Source organism: Nanorana parkeri, unplaced genomic scaffold (genome assembly GCF_000935625.1).
Source record: "Nanorana parkeri isolate BGI_ZX_2015 unplaced genomic scaffold, ASM93562v1 scaffold597, whole genome shotgun sequence".
Classification (NCBI taxonomy): Eukaryota; Metazoa; Chordata; class Amphibia; order Anura; family Dicroglossidae; genus Nanorana; species Nanorana parkeri.
Genome location: NW_017306865.1, coordinates 407,198 through 426,738, shown reverse-complemented (window position 1 = coordinate 426,738; position 19,541 = coordinate 407,198). Strand labels below are relative to the sequence as shown.

Below are 19,541 nucleotides of genomic sequence, written 5' to 3'. Positions count from 1 at the left end.
TCAATTTGACTATGAAAGGTGTCAATAGGAAAACAAAAACTAGTCAGGTTCCTCAGTTGCATAAGGTTAGGAGTTAAACTTCTGGTGCTATATCTACCCTAGTGTTTGCAAAGTAAGATGGGACCCTATATCATATAACTCACCGTAAATTGAAGGGGGCATTTGTAATCTTCACTTCCTGGCCTTTCTTTTGTCTTAGTTCATCACTTCATCAGCATCCCAATATTATTTACCCAACAGCATGATTGTATGATTTGCTTTGAGCTGAATACATAACCAGAACACAAAGGATGCATCTATTACTGGCATGCTAAGGTGTATTATGTATAATGCACTGTAATTGTCCAGGGTTGTGTTGCCATCTACGTATAGTTTTCATATATCATGTTTTTTTCCCGTTGTCTATTCTGTACCAACAAAACAGTAAGTGAACTACAGAGTTCAGTTTTTAAAATCAGAACATATTTGATGAGCATGATAATCAGTGACCACAGTTAGCAAGAGGGTTTACTTAACCGAGAGAATAAACTGGTTGTTCCAATGGACCACAGATTACAGGTATATGCTCAAATCCCATATACTGTAGAGTGGACTACAGAGTACCCATACATCCACTTCTACTGCTCAGTAGACCTTCCTTCACCATAATGCATGTTTAAATCTAGACTTTAAAATGGGTGTCCAAACCTGTGTTGGCACCATGACTTTACATACCTTGTGGAGCTGGGGAAACGCTCATAAAGAAAGTAAATATAGTTTGTGGATTCATGCCTAATGTTATTAACAGTTAACTTTGCACTGAGGGTAAACTATTTTTTTCGCCAATCGATATTATGACCGAACCTCTTCCTGTAATTAAAACCAATGACAATCCCTTAGATAGGTCACATTTACATAGATCCACACCCGCTGTCATGTATTCAGTAACCTGCACTTAACAATTCATCACATGTAGAGCTGTTTAAAATGAGCTCAACAGCCTTAAAAGATACTATAGGATCAATAGTGATGGAAAGCAACAGAAGTCCCATGGAATAGCTGCTGTTGGCAAGCCTGATGCCCTGCCCACTGTGAGTGTTTTCTGCACTTTTGTCATATGTGTTTACTATTACAATATGTTGGGTTTGTTTTCTTTTTCTGTATAAGGAATATCCTCGATGCTCTACTGCTGGCTGACCCCCATCTGCTGGTGATCTGCCTCTGGTTCATCCTCTTCCACATCTGCATTATATTCTTCAAACGTGTCATCATCCACATCTGGGAGACCGAGTAGCTGTGGAGTAGGAAGAAAGGTGTCAGAAATACGGCTACATCACACTTGGATTGTAGTACATATTGCAAGTCACATGTGGGGTAAAAAGACCAGTAAAATACATTATAAAATATGACGTTATCCACAGGACGTGGCACATTGGTTGAACAAGTCCCCAGTCGTATTAACTTAAAGGAGAACTATGAGGTGAGTGCTTTTCACTCACCTCATAGTTCTAGCCGACCTGTGGCAATGAGACTGTCACAGGTCAGCTCAGTAGATCGGGAAGTGAGCGAACACATATCGGCGTTCGCTCACCTCTCAATCCTGTCACAGCTCTCTGCCGTGACAGGGGAGGGGCTGGATTCCCCCCTCCCCAATCCGCCAGTGCTGACTGGCGGAACGGAAGGGTACAGCTGGCTCTGCCTCTAGATAGGCAGAACCAGCTGTCAGTCACACAGCTGGGCGGATCCCGGCATAATTGTCAGGATCCGCTTCAGCGTCTCAGTATATCGCGAGCAGCAGCTAGCGGTATACTGCGGCGTCTCAGTATACCGCGAGCTGTAGCTCGCAGTATACTGAGCCTAGGGTGACGGGAGGACGCTAGTTTGTGTCCTCCCGTTACCCTAAGGAGAACTATGGGGAAAAACACTGACCCCATAGTTCTCCTTTAACAGTAACCTTCAAAATAGAACAAATGGCTAGAAAGAATATGAACAAAGACAATTTGAAAAAAGTAATGACAATCTCCTAAAGTGAGATGATACAAATTGGCAACATGTACTTTACCTCCTGTATATAAAAAGTGTATAGTGCAGGACATTTTATTGAGAACCTGCTAAAAGGCTTCCTCCAGCAAGATCAGAGTGAACTCAAACACATACATGGTAACCAAGCCACCGTCTGGGAACCACCGATGAGGAAAAAAAGTCTAAAATTAATGGACATAGGTGACAATTTCCCGATTTGGATTTTTTTAATTCAGACAACAATCCAGTGTCTACAAGGCAGCACACGCAGTTCTAAACAAGCATTCTCATGGGTAAAAAAATGAGCAGGCAGGGTTATAAAACCTTCTCCTATTAATATTGTTTTTCCAAGTGTTGGAAGCATCTGCTTGCAGCTCCCTCTCTTTCCTCCATGGCCCTAAACAGCAGCACATGGGCATGTCCATCTGACGGTTTACTAATGTCTGAGCAGCTTTCTGGAAATTTCAGGACAACAACTGAAGGCCACAGCACAACTCAGCATTTTTGCTAATCAAATATTTAATATGCTTTCTCCACTGCAAGTTAAATAAAGTCAAACAATGTGTCATCCTGGGTGATGCAGTTTCAAGAACATGAAATGTATTTTTGCTGGCCTGCTTAACTCCCTCTCCTCCCCCCCATGCACAGTATCAGGCCCTCGGCCTGGTACTGCGCATGCACAGGATTTCTGAATGAGAGCAGTGGGCAGTCTGCGCATGCACAGTAGCAGGCTGAGGGCCGATCACACGTGTGCTGTACACACAGAGACGTAGGCAGATCCAGGAGAGCAGTGTCTGCCCAGCTGGCCAAGGGACTGGCACGGTAATGACTGCTGCTAAGGATCTATGTGAGGGGAATGAGGTACCTGCAGGGTGGGGGTCGTGTCACCATATTGTCTTATCTGTTTGGCCAGCCTCGATGCCGATTGGCTGGGAAGCCGACTTCCCGACCAATCATCATTGACCCGACCAAACAGCATGGAGCCAGCTTCGGCGGCCCCATGTTACCTCTCGGCACTGCTGCTCAGTGGAAATCTCCCTCTGCTAGGAAGTTCCAGTATCAGGAAAGGTATCGGAGCATTTGGTCTAGTACTCGTCCAAATATTCAGTAACGGCGCCGATACCGATATTAGGACCTATGTGAGGGGAATGAGGTGCCTGCAGGGTGGGGGCTGTGTCACCCTATTGTCAGATCTGTTTGGGCAGCCTCGCTGCCGAGTGGCTGGGAAGCCGGCTTCCCGGCCAATCAGCATCGAGCCGGCCAAACAGAATGGAGTCAGCTTCCCGGGCAATCAAGAAGCCGGGCGGTGGGTAATGACACGCCGCCTGTCTTCCTGATGGCCCGAGAAGCCGGCTCTATGCTACTGGAAGTACCGGTATCGGCGAGTACCGAAATATAAATATCGGTACTCGTACTCAATACCGAAAAACCGATATCGGTGCATCCCTAATTAAAAGTAAAATACATTTTATATAAATAGTAAAAACCGTTTGAACATTAAAAAGGCAAAATAAAATGAACCCCAAAGCAGAATTGTTTCCCTTTAGGACAACCAGCAAACTTACTGGCCTGAATGACTTGAAGACTTTCTCCAGTATTTCATGAAGCGTCTTCTTCCCACAGGAGGAAATGTAATCCTGAGCTAGCTGCAGGAAAGGCAAGCAGTCTTCACTTTCACTCCACACATGCTGCAAAGAGAACAAGAACAAAGCGGTAACAATGCAGCACATTATGTAAGATAATCAGCAGACAACACCACATCTTGTTGGCAGGTCAGGGGTCATTCGCCTCCTCTCCTTAGCTATTGCGGCTAATCATGTTTGTAATAACAGAAGAGAGAATGTTTATTTTTACCCACGGGACTGTCAGGACTTCTGCCTACATATGAGCAAAAGACAAAGAATGCCCCATTGTGGTCCATAATTATGACTGCATAATTACACCAACGAACCAAAGGCTCCAACAATGACATTTTTGTTTCGTCTTTGATTATAGTCTTTTGCCAGCGCTGTGCTGTTAACGGAGATAATCATCTTTGTGTGCCTACAGGCTTTTATTAGAAGAACTAATAAGAGAGTTCATCATCTCAGCCTGTACAGAAAAAGATCAAGTGCTGGCACAGCTGTTTACTTCCAGCAACAAGAACGTCTACTATTTCCTTGTGGGTCTCTGCCAATGTCCACCAGTGCCAAAAATCGGGGGGCCTCGGCTAGGAAAATGAAGAACGATGGTGTCTGATCGCCCACGGAAGCAGAACAAACCACAACAGTCATTTTACCAGTGCAAGTTATAGGGAATTTCTCATCTTTTTAATACTGTGTATTAAATACATTAATATTGTGTAATAAATACAGTAAATGTGTGAGCAGACTTCCGTCCGGCCGTTCACGAACGGCCATGGACGGAAGGTGGTTAATACAAGGCTCCATTTACACTTACAATTTGGGGCAGACTATGAATTACTCTGTGACAACAGGAGGACAGTGCCCGCAGCTGTTCCCATTTAATCGAACATGCAGCGATTACCTGCGGATGATTGCCCCTGAATGCAAACTGTGTCCGATCATCCACAGGTGAACGCTGAATGCCCGATTACATGGGAACAGCTGCGGGCACTGTCGGCCTCTTGTTGCTTTGCATGGGGCTTCTCGTCTGCAGCTGTTTGCTGAATCTCACGGAGGAATAGGTATTCTGCCCCTAAGGTCTCGTTCACACCTAGGCGTATTGCATATGCGCGTCTGTCGCGCGACCGGCGCAAGTTTTTTTTACCGCGATTCGCGGTAAAAAAAGTTGCGCGACCGTCGCGCGTTTCCGAAGGCTACTTGGCTGTAGCCCAATGGGAACGCGCAACAAAACGGCCCAAAGTAGTACCTGTACCTTTTCAGGCGTGGCCCGTTTTGTAGCGCGTTAGGGACGGGCGGAAATACGCCAAGGTGGGAATGAGACCATTGAATACAATGGGATTTATATTTTTGAGCGTTTTGTAGAGCGTTCGTCGAGCGTAGAACGCGCTACAAAACGTTCAGGTGTGAACGAGGGCTATATGCAAGCGTGAATGGGGCCTGAAGCTGGCCATTTTTTCGGTCAACCTACGGGCTGAATAAAAAATAATATAACAGGTTCCCTTATTCATGCTACACAGCGTGGATGGACTAACCTCCCGCTGGGCTATTGTATTCTGACACTGGCGAGTGTGCTACTGTTACAATATCCGAACAGTGATGGCAGCTGATTTGCCTGAAAATTTTGGAACAGGCCCCTTCGATTTTCTGATTGAAGGATGCCGGATGGAAGGGTGCCGACAGGGTCACCAACTGAACGAATTTCATCTGGTTCATCAAGAGCCAGACAAAATGTGTACGGTGTATGGCCAGCTTAAGTGTGAAAGGCATCAGATAATAAAATGAATGAATTTGTGCAATTTTTCTAAATCCTTGTTTCTATATAAAGTTTTTCTTCTAGATGGGTTGGCTTCTTTGATGCCCTTATCTCACTGAAAACAATAGACCCTCTGGGGTAATGATTGGTAGCCGGATGCCATGTGACCTAGGCTGAAAACATATTTTATAGTCATGACAACAAAGAGGTATTGTCTATCTATAAAGTGATTTGATAATGCTGATGTGCCCCACTGATTCAAGCCAACTGAAATTAGCATGATTGTCCAGATAACAAGGCTCGCTGATAGAAATAGGATGATGATGATGATGCATAGGCTGAAATTGTTTTCCATTTTCATACTGGACATAGAAGTCTGCCAAGATGCCTCCCCATTACTAATCAGTGGTGGTCTTTCAGAACCCTTGCTGGTTTAATTAGTGTTGTCAGGCAGCGCAGAAGCAAACCCCTCTTTGTGAACATCTCAGCCGTACTTAGCACAGCACAGACCAGTAAAAAACACTGATGGTGCTATTTAAAAAAAAAAAACACATAATTAGCAGAGTTCCAAGTGGGCAGCTCCTGGAGGACATGGGCAGAGTTCTTACTCATTTATTAATAACAGCACCATCACTTTACACATTATTCATATCAGCCACTGCCCTCAAGGAGCTTACACTCTAAGGTACCTGAACCTTGAGAACCCCCTTACCTTTCCTCCCAGTCAATTTGTTTACCAGCAGGTTATCAGAGCTACTAGCCTGTCATTGGCCACGCTGGACAACCGACTGCCTTTCAGTGGGGTCCCATGACTGGACTCCAGCTGAACAACACAGCCTCTCCTGGAAGCCAGCAAGTAGATGAGGCGGACCGTGAGGCGGAAAGCATGAGATAAACAAACCCTACTGAACAGTCATTTCTGGGAAGGGAATCACTGATGCAGCACACTAATAATCAGACATTGTCCTTACTGTATTTTTTTTTAAATTGCAAATCATGAAATGTATCTTTTTAAATGCAAACAATCTAAGTAAGGGAATTTGACTTGGTATCAGCCTCTTGCAGTCTACGGCACATCAAAGCTCAGAAAGAGGGAGGGAGAAGCAGCACAATGAGTACAATATGGTGAAAGGAAGAAACAACAGGGCAATAGAGATATGAGCTTGTCAGTGTGCTGCTTCTCCTTTCACTGCCCAGTCACTGGCTGGGGAGGAGACATTTAAATGAAAGTGAAACTGCAGTTCCCTCCCATTCAAGACAGGGCTGTGCCAAGGCAATGGTCGCATGGTCGCTGCCTGTTGTTGACTGGTCCGCTCTGTATAACATTAGTACCTCAAGCCATTTCAGCACAGATCCAATGAAGGCTATGTTGTTGTTTTGCTATGAGGCCGCCATCACGCAGAACCCTACTTGTCACCTTCTTTAGCATTTGTTTTTCCCTCCAGTTTTTCTGGAAGTAGATCGTGGACTCTTCCCTTTAGTTCCTAAGCTTAGATGGTATTAATGCGCAGATCTTTCACAAATCAACCTCCAAGGACAACAATGACGCCACACAAAGACACACACACTCAGAAATGATACTTATGTAGGGATTTAGCACTGCCATAGGCCTCAGGAGATGGTGGGATGTACATGAACAATGTAACCATTCATGTCTACAACTATATAGGATAGGTGAGGAAGGACCACTGGGAGACACCTTATGTTATTCCCTGAGGGTAACAATAGTAATTGGACAAGTCTGCCTGTGCCATACCCACAATATGACATTGCCCAAATCTGGCAAATCGTATTGTGGTCAGATTTAACGCACATATCAGTGAGTTTAAAATAATTCAAGAATAGGTATCACCAAAAGTTGGAAATGTTTGTGAAAGCCCACATAGAACCCAGGGCACATAGCACTTGGTCCCATTCAAATCTCTGCAGTGGTTTTGAAATTAAAATGGCATTTTTATTTGTTAGTGTTGGCTGTAGCCCCACCCCAGGCTAAAGCCCAATTTAGGGGCATCCTTATGGAGGGGTTACAGTCAGCACTGAAGCCACTGTCCCCTCATCATTCTTCAGCCCTTTATCCAATCTTGCAGCCTTGTGCCTCTTCTGCCTCCTTCTTTGTACTAACCCAGTCACCCTTTATTCAGGGGAGAGAGAATAGTGGTAAATGTCAGCTTGTGTTGTTGTAAACACATCCTTGTACCTCTTGTTTACAAATTTAAAAAAAAGGCTAGAACCCCAATTTAAAACCACTCACATCATGCTAAATATAGCTGACAATGCACTAACAATGTAGCAAACGCTGTGCATTGCTGCTGTCTTCTGTAGCTTGAGCACAAGCATTCTTTGCTGAGCTTTTGTAAAGTACATACAACATTATGATGATGTACTTATTAAAAGGAGAAATAAACGACACTATCAAACTACGGAGTACCAGCTCTGCACCAAAAGTACCATCTATTATTTACACAACTATTCAATCTGGCATTGGAAAGTATGTGGCTCACAGGTGGATGTGAACGGGTTTAGTTGAGCTGTGTCAATGTACAATGACTAATGGTGCATTATGAATAGCCATCCCTGCTGCTGAGAGGCCAACTACTGTATATGCTATATCCTAAAACTACAATTACATGACATGCTTTAGAAGTTGTTTTTCTACTTATGTAATTACAAGACAGGAAGGGAACTTGGAAATATCACTTGCAACTATGTCACCTTTAATGTTGGGGGGTTTTAAGTAATTTTCAGGCCTAAAATGTGGAATATAACATGGGTGCAAAAAATGAAAAAAAGGCCTCAGTCATGAAGGGGTTAAGCTGGATTCACACCTATGCATTCTAACAGGAATGCATGTCCATGGAAATCAATAAAACACACGAAAAGCATACCAAAACAAGCTAATTCATGTAAAATCACACATAGATGCACGTGCAATGAAGTGCATTCCTTTTTACACGTGTTGATGTACAACATAAATTTTGACACGTGCTTGTGCATGTTGTCATGTTTTTCCATAGATTTCAATGACAAAATGCATCTGCCAAACAGACAACTGTTTTTAGAAAAAGTACACTAACAGCCTCCGTGGCCCTCTGAAGCTAAACTACACTTAATGCCCCCCACCCCAACTGCTTACTTACGCAGCCTGCTCTAAGCTGTGGCTTTGTTTAAGGGCTCGTTCACACCATGTGCGGTGACCTGCGTTAATCTGCACAGATCAACACAGGCTTACTGCAAGGGCACATAGTAAACAATTGTGTTATATGTGCCCTGTTCACACCACAACACTGCCTTAATGTATAATTAAACCTTATTTGTTGCATATATCTACTGCTATCCAACAGTAGACATGTGCAAAAACATTGGGGAAAAAAAGTGTCACCAAAAAGGGTTTTACTGACCTGCGTCTCCGCCCCTTGCTCCCATCCGAAGATCTGAAAAATTCTCGAGCAGCCGTGAAGGATCATGGGGCGGGCGCATGCGTAGTAGAGATCTTTGGCCGGGAGAAGAAGAGAGACACCGGGTAAGTCAATACACGCAGCCTGGCAGCGTGCATGCGCACAGACTCCATGGGACAGGACGACACAGCAGTCAGCGCTGGATCAGAGACCGTCACCAGCACTGGAGAGACTCCTCAAAACTACTGGAAAGAAGAAGATGATCGGATCAAGAGGCATCATTTAAGGCAGTGGTTCTCAACCTGTTTAACCTCGGGACCCACATTTGTCCTCGGTCATTAAGTCGCGACCCAAGTTGCACTGCAATGTTCCCTGTTGCTGTATTGCGCTTTCCGGTGCAGGCGATCGAACTGTGGGCAGGAGGTGCGTTTGGGTTGCCATTATGGAAATTGGAGTGGATCCTCAACCTGGGGTCCAGTGTGGGCTGCTGAGCTGTGATGGAGCTCCATCCATATGTGTATTGCTTGTAAACCTCCCGTGTGAGCCAGAAAGTGATGAGCTGTAAGCAATGCACGTATAGATGGAGCTCCCTCGTGGCCATCGCCCCACCTCAAGTCGACACTCGGCACCGGCATCATATTTTTGAATGGCTGTTCGGTGCGAGAACTGACAGTGCTTCTCTAAGGGGAGGACAAGGGTACTCTCACCTAGAAAAGTGGAAGGCATGTGGCGACCCACGGGACATGGGGTCGCGACCCACTTTTGGGTCACGACCCACCAGTTGAGAACCATGGATTTAAGGTAAGCCCTTTAGGGCTTGTTCACACGATGTCCGGATTCTGTCCGGACCAGAACAGTTCGCTCCTGCACTAAAAATGCATCCCAATGTATCCCTATGTGTTTTATGGGCTCCAGTTCTCACCAGCAGAAAAAATACTGCATGTCACATTTTTGCTCCGGTCCGGAAACGCCCCGGAACGCGCACGAACGCGTAAAAAATACAACGAAAACACGCAGCACTGCAGTTAACACTCACTAGCCCCACTCCACACAAAAAAAGGAACTGTAACGTGTCCGGAACGCAGTAAAAACACATCAAAAACGCGCTGCACGCATAGCACCGCGTCTGCAGATCTGGACCAGAAAATTGTGTGATCAAGCCTAGCAGCACTGGGGGTGAGGGGGTTAATTTACCCTTTAATGTCACTTTAAAGTGACATTAAAGGATTTGTTTTTTCCCCTCTCCCCAATGTTAGTAAAAGGACTTACCTTAAATCATGCCTCTTAAATAAAGTCATCTTCTTCCGTACTGTCCATAGACTTACCTTGTGTCTCTCCTCGTCTCCCAGTCGAACATCTGAACTGCATATGCGCCCACCCCAAGATACATTGCGGCCGCCCGAGACACTTCAGATGTTCGGATGGGAGCGCGCAGCGAAGACACAGGTAAGTTTAAACCTGTTTCAAAAGTTTTTTGTTTTGTTTTTTTTGCAGTAGATATATGCAAAAAAATGTGAGGGTTTAATAACCCTTTAAAGTGACATTAAAGTCAAAATTGTTTTCCCCTCCCCCCCAATGTTAGCACTTACCTTAAATGATGTCTCTTAATCCGATCTTCCTCTTCTTTCCTGATGTTTTCATCTGTCCCTCCAGCGGTGCGACGGCTCTCCGATCCAGCACTGACTCCTCTCTGCTTGCAGGCACTTCCGATCCCACGGTGTCTGCATGCGGGTGCACGCGTCCATAGACTTGCCTTGCGTCTCTGCTCGTCTTCCGGACGAGAATCCGAACTGCGCATGCGCCCGTCTCAAGATGCTTTGCGGCCGGCCGAGCAGTTTCGGAATCTCCGAGCGGGAGCGCGCGGCGAAAACAGAGTAAGTTTAAACCGCTGTTAAAGCGGTTTTTTTTTTAAAAAGGTAAAAGAAACAGAGGGTATAGAACCTCTTTAAGGTGGGTTGCAGAGCGGTGTGTGAAAATTCAGACATTTTTTTTCACCAATGGTTATCACAGCAAAGCTAAGAAATGAATGAAATGTAATTTTGTTATATTTCAATAAAGATACAAAAAAACAAAAAAGGTAAACATTGCTTTGCTCTGTAACAATGCAAGGCACCCCCGTACACATTGGACACCAGTCTGCATGCTGAAGTGGCTTGTTCTATCGCGTGGTGTGAGATCTCGGGCTCTTCTTTGCCCGAGATCCTCTTCACCGCTGACCACGCCTGACACTGCAGATACTCAGAACAATACTATATCAAAGTTTTTGGAACTCCCGCTAATCAACTGTTTTAACAGAGAAGCTGCGGTAGGCTGCCACAGGTCAGAACTGTTTGAATTTTCTGGTTGCTCTAAGAAACTCCTTGTATTTTTAGAGATCCGAAGCCCGTTTATGGCTGCGAGCCGACCCTGCAGCTTTACTGAGCATTGATTGCCTTGCAGCAACTCGCATAATACAGCTAAATGTTGGGGGATTCTCAGCAGGGCCAATCAGTAGTAGGGGTAGAGCAAGAAAAGTGGATTTCTACTTTCTCTATGAAAAAAGAATATCTCTTTTTTTTTTTTTAAAAACACTTTAAAAGAAATATTAAAACCAAATCAAGTCCCTTTTTCTCTCCTTATAATCCTCAACCGGTATTTGCTCTATGGCGGCATTGGCAAGTAACAGCTACACCCTTTACTTACACACACTTGTATTAGGGCTCATGCACATGGCAGTAGATGGTGGTATAGCATGCAAAACAGCCATATTTTCTCTGATATGAATGAAAGGTGCAGTGTAGAGCCCTCGCCAGTTAGCCTGTACAAATTAACGCCCGGCGATGGCTACACACACATATATATGGGAATCCAAGAGGCTGTATCGGCAGACTGTCTACATTCAGGAAGGCACAATACACCCCGGCATGCATGTAGCTCAGATTAGCGTATATTTGTGTCTATATAGTCACCTGCCATTGATTTGTACAGGCTCGTTAGCGGTGGCTGTATGCTGCACCTGTCAATCCTAGTACAGAGATCCGCTCGTATTGTATGCTATACAGACATTTCCTGCCGTGTACATGAGTCCATCCAGAGAAAGAGAGGGGTGTGTCTGAGCAATGTCTGTTGGGTTACAGAGTGCACTTGGCAACGTGATCAAATTCTAGTGCCAACTAGTCATATGCAGACACATGACGGTTGTTATATAGACATTGTACTGACTTAATATCCATCTGTAACTTCAATTGCGCTGCAATAGTCGCCCTCTCATTCTAAAAATGCGAGTTGCCTCTGTCTGCCTGATATTTCAAGTGGCTCAGTCCTTAGAAATAAAACAAAAAAACTAAGATCTCCCTATAAAACAAAAAGTAATACTTACCTATTCTGCTGCCCATGCCACCAAGTCCTACTTTGCAGGGGAGACCTTAGCTTCAAGTTTTATTTTACTGACAGAGCACCTCTCAGCTTCAATACTTTCTGAGTGACTGGTTCAGAACAAGACTGCTGATAAGGAATTCGGATTTTTATCTGCAGCTTGCTTCTTCTGGGTCTGTGAAGTGCAGCCAGACATGGAAGAGGCCAGAAGTGGCCACGTTTCTCCTGTCACATGTCTTTCAACAGTCCCGAAACCTATAAATATATGCATGATGGCTTAAGTGGAACTTAAAGGAGAACTATGAGGCGAGTTCTTTTCACTCACCTCATAGTTCTAGCCGACCTGTGACAATGAGACTGTGACAATGAGACCAGGCTGTCATGGAGGGGGGGTCAGATTATTCAACCTCAAATACTATGTAACTATGTAACAGGTCGGCTCAGTAGATTGGGAAGTGAGCGAACACATACCGGCATTCGATCACTTCTCGATCCTGTCACGGCTCTCTGCCGTGACAGGGGAGAGGCTGGATTCCCCCCTCCCCGATCCACCAGCGCGGACTGGGGAGGGGGCGGGTACAGCTGGCTCTGTCTCTAGATAGGCAGAGCCAGCTGTCACTCACGCAGCTGGGCGGATCTCGACATTGATGTCGGGATCCGCTCCGGCGTCTCAGTATACCGCGAGCTGTAGCTCACAATATACTGAGCTTAGGGTGACGGGAGGACGCTAGTTTGTGTCCTCCCGTTACCCTAAGGAGAACTATGGGGAAAAGCCCTGACCCCATAGTTCTCCTTTAAGCTTGGTAGGCGCAGGAGCATTTGCCGTGAAGTGCAGGTCATTGCACATTATGGCAAACGTACCCCTGAGTTTGACCTTTTCTGGCTGTGTTCTCCCTCATCGCTTCTTCTGCATCCAACATCTTCCTTCTTTCACCACTGGGCACCCACTGATGATGTAACTCCCATGCATGCATGTTAAAGTTACATTTTTCCCTGCAGGCAATGTGCACAAAAGTCTTTTCTACCCAAAAACTCCACCCAGTAGCAACCTTTTTTTAAACTTTGGTTCTGCTTTCTTAAAAAGAAACCATGGGCCAACTTTTTTTTGCCATAGTTCTCTTTAGGGTCACAGGAGGACATATACCAATGTCCTCCTGTGACCCAAAACTCAGCATATAGCAGGCTATTGCCTGCTATATGCTGACAGAGCAGAGCCGCATTGCAGCTGGGAAAGATACAGACAATATTGCTGGAATCCACCCCGCTGCCTGATTGGCAGCATGCATCGAGGCAGAGCCAGCTGTGCCTACCCCCCCAGACCATTCCTCCAGTCAGCTCTGGAGGAACGGAGGGGGATCCCTGCGGGCAGCAGGGACTGACAGTCGCCACTCTCTGCAGGGAGATGACCAAGAACTGAGCGATCGCCGGTATGTAATCGCTCAGTTCCCGATCAATAGAGCCGACGTGTGACAGTTTCAGTGTCACACGTCGGCTCTAATTATGGGGATGATTATATATAACACCCCATAATTATCCTTTCATCAACACAGCAGCATAAGTAAAGCAAGGGAAATAACAGCTGTTCATGTAAGCCCATTCAGTGAGATCCATCCGTACAAGGGGAGTGGGAAATGTATGCTTCATAGGGCTGTGGCCAGAGCCAGTGCTCTGCCAAAGAGGGCACCAGCTGTTACTATGAGGGTAGAGGAAATCATGCCTGCTTACATTATGCTGCAAAGGCACAGACATTAAAGGTTGCATGTTCTTGAATACAAGAAGAAAAGCTGTGCGACTTGTCTAGCCCCCAGTGTATAAAGCCACGGTGCCCAGTGTGTGGCCCTTGGGGCCCATGAAGTCAGTAGTCTGTTTCCCACCACAAGATGCTTACTACGGCCAGTAAAAGAAAAATATTCTAGACCGGCTTCTAGTAGTTAAATGGCTTGGAATGTTTTCTTTCGTACTATCTTACCTTTTCTGTGCTGTCCATCTCTTTCCTCCTGTTATGTTTTTTTATTCTCGGAACTTAAATAATGGATATTGCTGAGATAACTATCGAATGTGGCACCGGACATGTTTAAGGGGGCTGTAAGCAGCACACATGTGGAATTCTTGTAAAGGGATTATAGTAGCAGTGAGCTATTACAAAACCTTGGCATAAGGAAATAATGGTTCAGAAAACCAGTTAGTATTTGAGGATGATGATGCAAGAGTGCAACTAATTTTACTTGACATGCAAAGCACCAAATGTCAGTGTGACCCTTCACATTCCTCAACAACCGCCAGTCTTAGCTTATCTAGCTTATCAGTCAATGACGGTCCAGTTCTATAACACGTTAACAGCCTCTGATTATCTTCAATCTCTGACCGCCTCCTGTTCCCGTCTGCAATCTCTGACCGCCTCCTGTTCCCGTCTGCAATCTCTGACCGCCTCCTGTTCCCGTCTGCAATCTCTGACCGCCTCCTGTTCCCGTCTGCAATCTCTGACCGCCTCCTGTTCCTGTCTGCAATCTCTGACCGCCTCCTGTTCCCGTCTGCAATCTCTGACCGCCTCCTGTTCCCGTATGCAATCTCTGACCGCCTCCTGTTCCTGTCCGCAATCTCTGACCGCCTCCTGTTCCTGTCTGCAATCTCTGACCGCCTCCTGTTCCTGTATGCAATCTCTGACCGTCTCCTGTTCCCGTCTGCAATCTCTGACCGCCTCCTGTTCCTGTCTGCAATCTCTGACCTCCTCCTGTTCCTGTCTGCCGCATCCAACACCTTTATGAAACATTACATTCACTGAATTTAATCTGTGACCCATTGGTAATGTCAGGGGCCGCACCTGAGGACCCCTATTTTAAGAAAGGTATCCACTACTGGTGCAGAGCCTAGTGACTGGGCCTTTTACCTGTGCCTCTCTGATGCATTTTCTCCTAGCACAGCCATTACCAGATACATGTCCCTGAATACAGGTAAAAAAAACTTGTATGTTTGCCTGGCAGGCGGGTCCTCAGTGTTTAAAGCATAGTCACTGGGGCCTGTACCCCCTATGTATAGCATGCTCCTCTAGCACAGTAATTACCAGCTGTATGTACCAGAATACAGGAAGGATATATGTAATATAGAACAATTTAGGCCCTAGTGTATGTTATTCTTCTATACCACAGCCATTACCAGCTGCATGTCCCTGGATACAGGTAGAAAACAAGTATGTCTGCCTCGCAGGCAGGCCCCCCCAGTATATAAAGCCTTGTCACTGGCCCCTGTACCGCCTATCTATGGAATTTTCCTCTAGCATATCCATTACCAGCTGCGTGTCCCTGAATAAACATGTATGTCTGCCTGGCAGGCAGGCCCCCGTGTATACAGCCTAGTCACTGGGCCCTGTCCTGCCTCTCTGCTTTATTCTCCTGTTACACAGCCATTACCAGCTGCATATTCCTGAATACAGGATGGATCTATGTAATGCAGAACCCCGGTGTATGTCATTCTCAGCAGTCTGTTCCTGAGTAGCTGAAGGGTACATGTATGTCTGCCTGGCAGTACTGCAGCACATATTAGGCCCCCAGTGTATAAAGCCTAGTCACTGGGCCCTGTGCCGCCTATCTATGGCATTCTCCTCTAGCACAGCCAGCTCCTGTCAGCCATGTAGACGAGTGATGGCAGCATCCCCGGGGAATGCAGAACTCCCTGCAATGCACGCCTCTCCCTGTATTCTGCACTGAGTGAATGGAAGCCGCACTTCCCAGGGTACGAGCCTCATCATCATGGCCGAGCCTACCCACAATCCAGCTCCCCTGCACTCACAAAATTGTCCCCGCAGCCGTTGTCCGGGCACAGCACGTAGAACGAGACCCCGGGGTCGGCGTAGAAATCCATCCTCCTCTCCGTCTCCTCGGTGGCGATGAGGTCGAAAGGAGTGTTGGAGCACCATTTGTCCGCGACGTCCGCCAGCTGCTGGAAATCCATGGTGGCCCACGATCTGCTGAGATCCCCAGCTGACAGTCTATGTTTGCATTGTTTACATGCTGCTCATGAAGCGGACGGGGGGGCTGCAGGGAAAGGCCACGGCTATGCAGCGGATGCTCGGGTATTGTTTGTCGCCCCGGCCGCCCCAAACACAGCTGCGGGTTGGGCTGCTGCCGTGTGACGCGGACGATGCAGCTCGGTGACGTCACGGCAAGCCCTGCCTTGACAGCAGCTAGGGTGGTAGTCGTCGTGACGTCACCGAGGCGGCGCCCAACCAGGTTCTCCTGTGAGAGATGGGAGCCTGGGAAAAGCTAGCTCTGCTCCCTCTGCAGCATCCTTCGGGTTATAACCTGGCAGAGGATGGCAGCTGTGCGCAGTCTCCCACCTACATTGCCTTCCACCGCTGAGGAGGAGACCCAACCAGGCAGATGTGCTCTTCTAGAAAGGTCTGTCTGATACAATGCTAGGCAACCTGGGGTAGAACTACAAATCCAGGCATGCCTCTGCAAATCATACCTGTAACTGTCAGAGTGTTGCAGTGTCTCATGGGATTTGTAGTTCTGCAACAGCTTGAATGTTGAGGTTGCCTACCCCTAATATATTAATAGATCATATGTACCAGATACAAATATACCACCATAGATGGGTTATTGCACACACCATAAGGGGTAAAAAAAAAAAATCAAACCTATTTTTATTATTACCAGTTTATCAGAATGAAATCCACTGAGCACACCCAGAGCCACACCTACATTTTAACCACTCCCATGCGTAGCCACTCCCACACAAAGTCACGCAGAACACACATTCCAACATAGTGACAACATTTGATCGCACAATCAAATGTTGTGACTACGTTGGAATGTGTGACCAGTCACGTGGTCACACATTTTAACGCAATCACGCCCATTTTTTCTGCGGTAAAATATGTGACCGGCAAAAGGTGAAGAATTCCAACGCTTTCTCAGCTGTTCCAGGGCAGATCGGCATTGCAGATCGTATGTGCAGGAGAACCGATCTGCCCTGGAACATCTGATCGGTCCTGAAATGTCACTTCTATCCGACTTTCTGGAATGTCAGATCGTACTCACAAAGTCGGATAGAAGTGACATATCAGGACCTTTTGCCGGTCACATATTTTACAGCAGAAAAAATGGGTGTGATTACGTTAAAATGTGTGACCGGTCACACATTTCAACCCAGTCACAATCTTTGATAAAACAAGGGCAGATCGGCTCACTGCGCATGTGCAGGAGAACCGATCTGCATTACCCCATCTGCCTGGAACAGCTGATTGGTCCTCACATGTCACTTCTATCGGACTTTGTGAGTACGGTGGAATGTGAGATCGCACTTACAACGTTGGATAGAAGGGACATTTGAGGACCGATCAGCTGTTCCAGGCAGATGGGGTAATGCAGATCGGTTTTCCTGCACATGCCACCTGCCCTGGAACAGCTGACAAAGCATTGGAATGTTTGACCTAATGGGCGGTCACACATTCCAGCGCTGTAAAACTGGGTGGGATTACGTTACCGGTGTGACCACGTCACCGGTCACACATTCCAACGTAGTCACAACATTTGATAGAACAGAGGTCACATTTAGCCACTGCCACAAATCGCACCCAATTTATAAACATAAAATACAAAAAATTTCAAATAAAAGGCAGCGAGATTGGCATATTGTGTCCAGAAAGAATACACGTACAGCAGGGCAATGCAAAGAAACGGCCATGACAAGCCTCCTTCTCATACACAACGTGACTCTGACTCCAGATTGGACAGTAGGATAATCACAACAGTAGGCACATTTCTAAGGGAAACGTTCCTAGCGACATTGTGAACTCTGACACCAAGGTACAGCAGTGCTTGGTCACATCTCAATGTTTGTAAATTCCCATGGAACAATATGAACTGCAGGGAAAAACAACATGTATTAACCCCTGAAGTGTAGCTACTCCCACACTGCAAGGGTTAACTGCTCATTTGTGTCTAGGGACTAAAAAATAAAGGTTATACTCACCCTATTATTTGTGCCGGCTTGTTCTTAGACCAGGTCCTAGAGCCTCTCTCCCCCTCCTCTGCAGCGGTTTAAGAATCCTTATGTCATCGCGTTCTATACAAGTGTACAGACATGAGGACGCTGAGGAGGAGACAGACTTCAGTGACCCGAGAAGCAGAGAGTCGGCTTGGCAGTTCCGCTGAGTGGAACTTTTTTTTTCTTAGCAAAGCATAGCAGTTAACCCTTGCTACCCCTGCACTGCAAGCAGGGCCGGATTTACTCTCTCTGCTGCCCCAAAGCCAGGTTCCTCAATACGCCCCCCTACCCGCTAAACCCCGCCCCATGGAGAATGGCAGATCTGCAGGCTGCATACAAGTGATCTCGGCGACATCGCCGGGATCCCTAGTACAAAACAAGAGTCGGCTTCTCCGCTCTACATTTAGCTCTGCTTGCCCAAATCAGGACTAAATGTAGAAAATAAACTTCCCGCCCAGCGGCCGGAACTGCATGTCCCGGGCATCAGGCGATAGGAATTCCACACCCCCTGCTGCCCCTCTACATCTTGCTGCCCCATGGCCAGGCCTTGGTTAGCCTTGTGGGAAATCCGGCCCTGACTACAAGTGTTCATAAAATGTTCCCCCGGAGTTCTTCTTGAATGTACAATGAACCAAAGCACTTTACAACATCTTCAAAAGAAGCAGAATTGTTCTGACCACCAGCCCTGGATTCACAAATCAAATTGCAAAATATTTGTCAAAAGTGTAAGAGTAAGGGAGTGTAAATGTTTGTTTGCTCAGTTAGGAACAAGTGTCAGTGCCATATAAATTCCCAAGCAAGTACACAACTGAGCACCTCCTCCCACTGGGACAGGCAACACATCATTCAGAAGTCGGCCTTCTGTCCAATGGGTCAGTATGGGGACATCCTGCAGAAGACAGACACAGACTAGAGATATGTTTCAGGAGACCACCATAGACTGAGGACACATTGGGCCAGATAAACTAAGATTGGCGGTTGTTGAGGAATATGAAGGGTCACACTGACATTTTAAATAAACTACTTCATAATATATTTTAGAAAGATGAACCACCTCACCCAGGGTACCACATCCAAAATATAATACATACTTCACACAGATTTCTGAGTTTTAAAGCCCATTTCCACCTTTGCTGAGGTTTTTTTTTTTTTAAAAACATATGCCAGCAATGTACACCGAGTGGGCATGAAGCAGGCATATGCAATTGCTGTATATGAAAGCAGAAACATACATTTTTTGTCAGCTTTCCTCATTATATCCTCATGGAAATGGCTGCCTCTGTGCTTTGCAAGCAATGTGTCTGTATTACAAGTGATATCTCGATCCCCCAACCCCTATTCATTAGTATTCATAGTGGCATGAATACTGTGCAAAAGCTCTGCCTTTGCACACAATACACTGCCCCCCCCCCCCCCTCGCCGACG

General features: G+C 46.2%; 1 protein-coding gene across 1 annotated transcript; it reads right to left on the bottom strand.

Moving 5' to 3' along the window:
• Positions 1-634: 634 nt before the first annotated feature.
• MTURN (maturin, neural progenitor differentiation regulator homolog) lies at positions 635-16,445 on the bottom strand. The gene is made up of 3 exons (XM_018562756.1): positions 15,915-16,445; positions 3,567-3,689; positions 635-1,273 (listed from the first exon to the last, which is right to left on the bottom strand). The coding sequence occupies exons 1-3, from the start codon at positions 16,074-16,076 to the stop codon at positions 1,163-1,165; spliced, it is 396 nt and encodes a 131-aa protein (XP_018418258.1). The 5' UTR covers positions 16,077-16,445; the 3' UTR covers positions 635-1,162.
• Between the last annotated feature and the right edge of the window lie 3,096 nt (positions 16,446-19,541).

What these genes read in the sequence shown, in the direction of transcription:
- MTURN (XM_018562756.1), bottom strand. Translation starts at nt 16,076, where the DNA reads ATGGATTTCCAGCAGCTGGCGGACGTCGCGGACAAATGGTGCTCCAAC. An exon ending in ACGGCTGCGGGGACAATTTT is followed by an intron (nt 3,690 to 15,914) that starts GTGAGTGCAGGG and finishes TTCTCTTTGCAG; the next exon opens with CATGTGTGGAGTGAAAGTGA. An exon ending in TCTTCAAGTCATTCAGGCCA is followed by an intron (nt 1,274 to 3,566) that starts GTAAGTTTGCTG and finishes CCTACTCCACAG; the next exon opens with CTACTCGGTCTCCCAGATGT.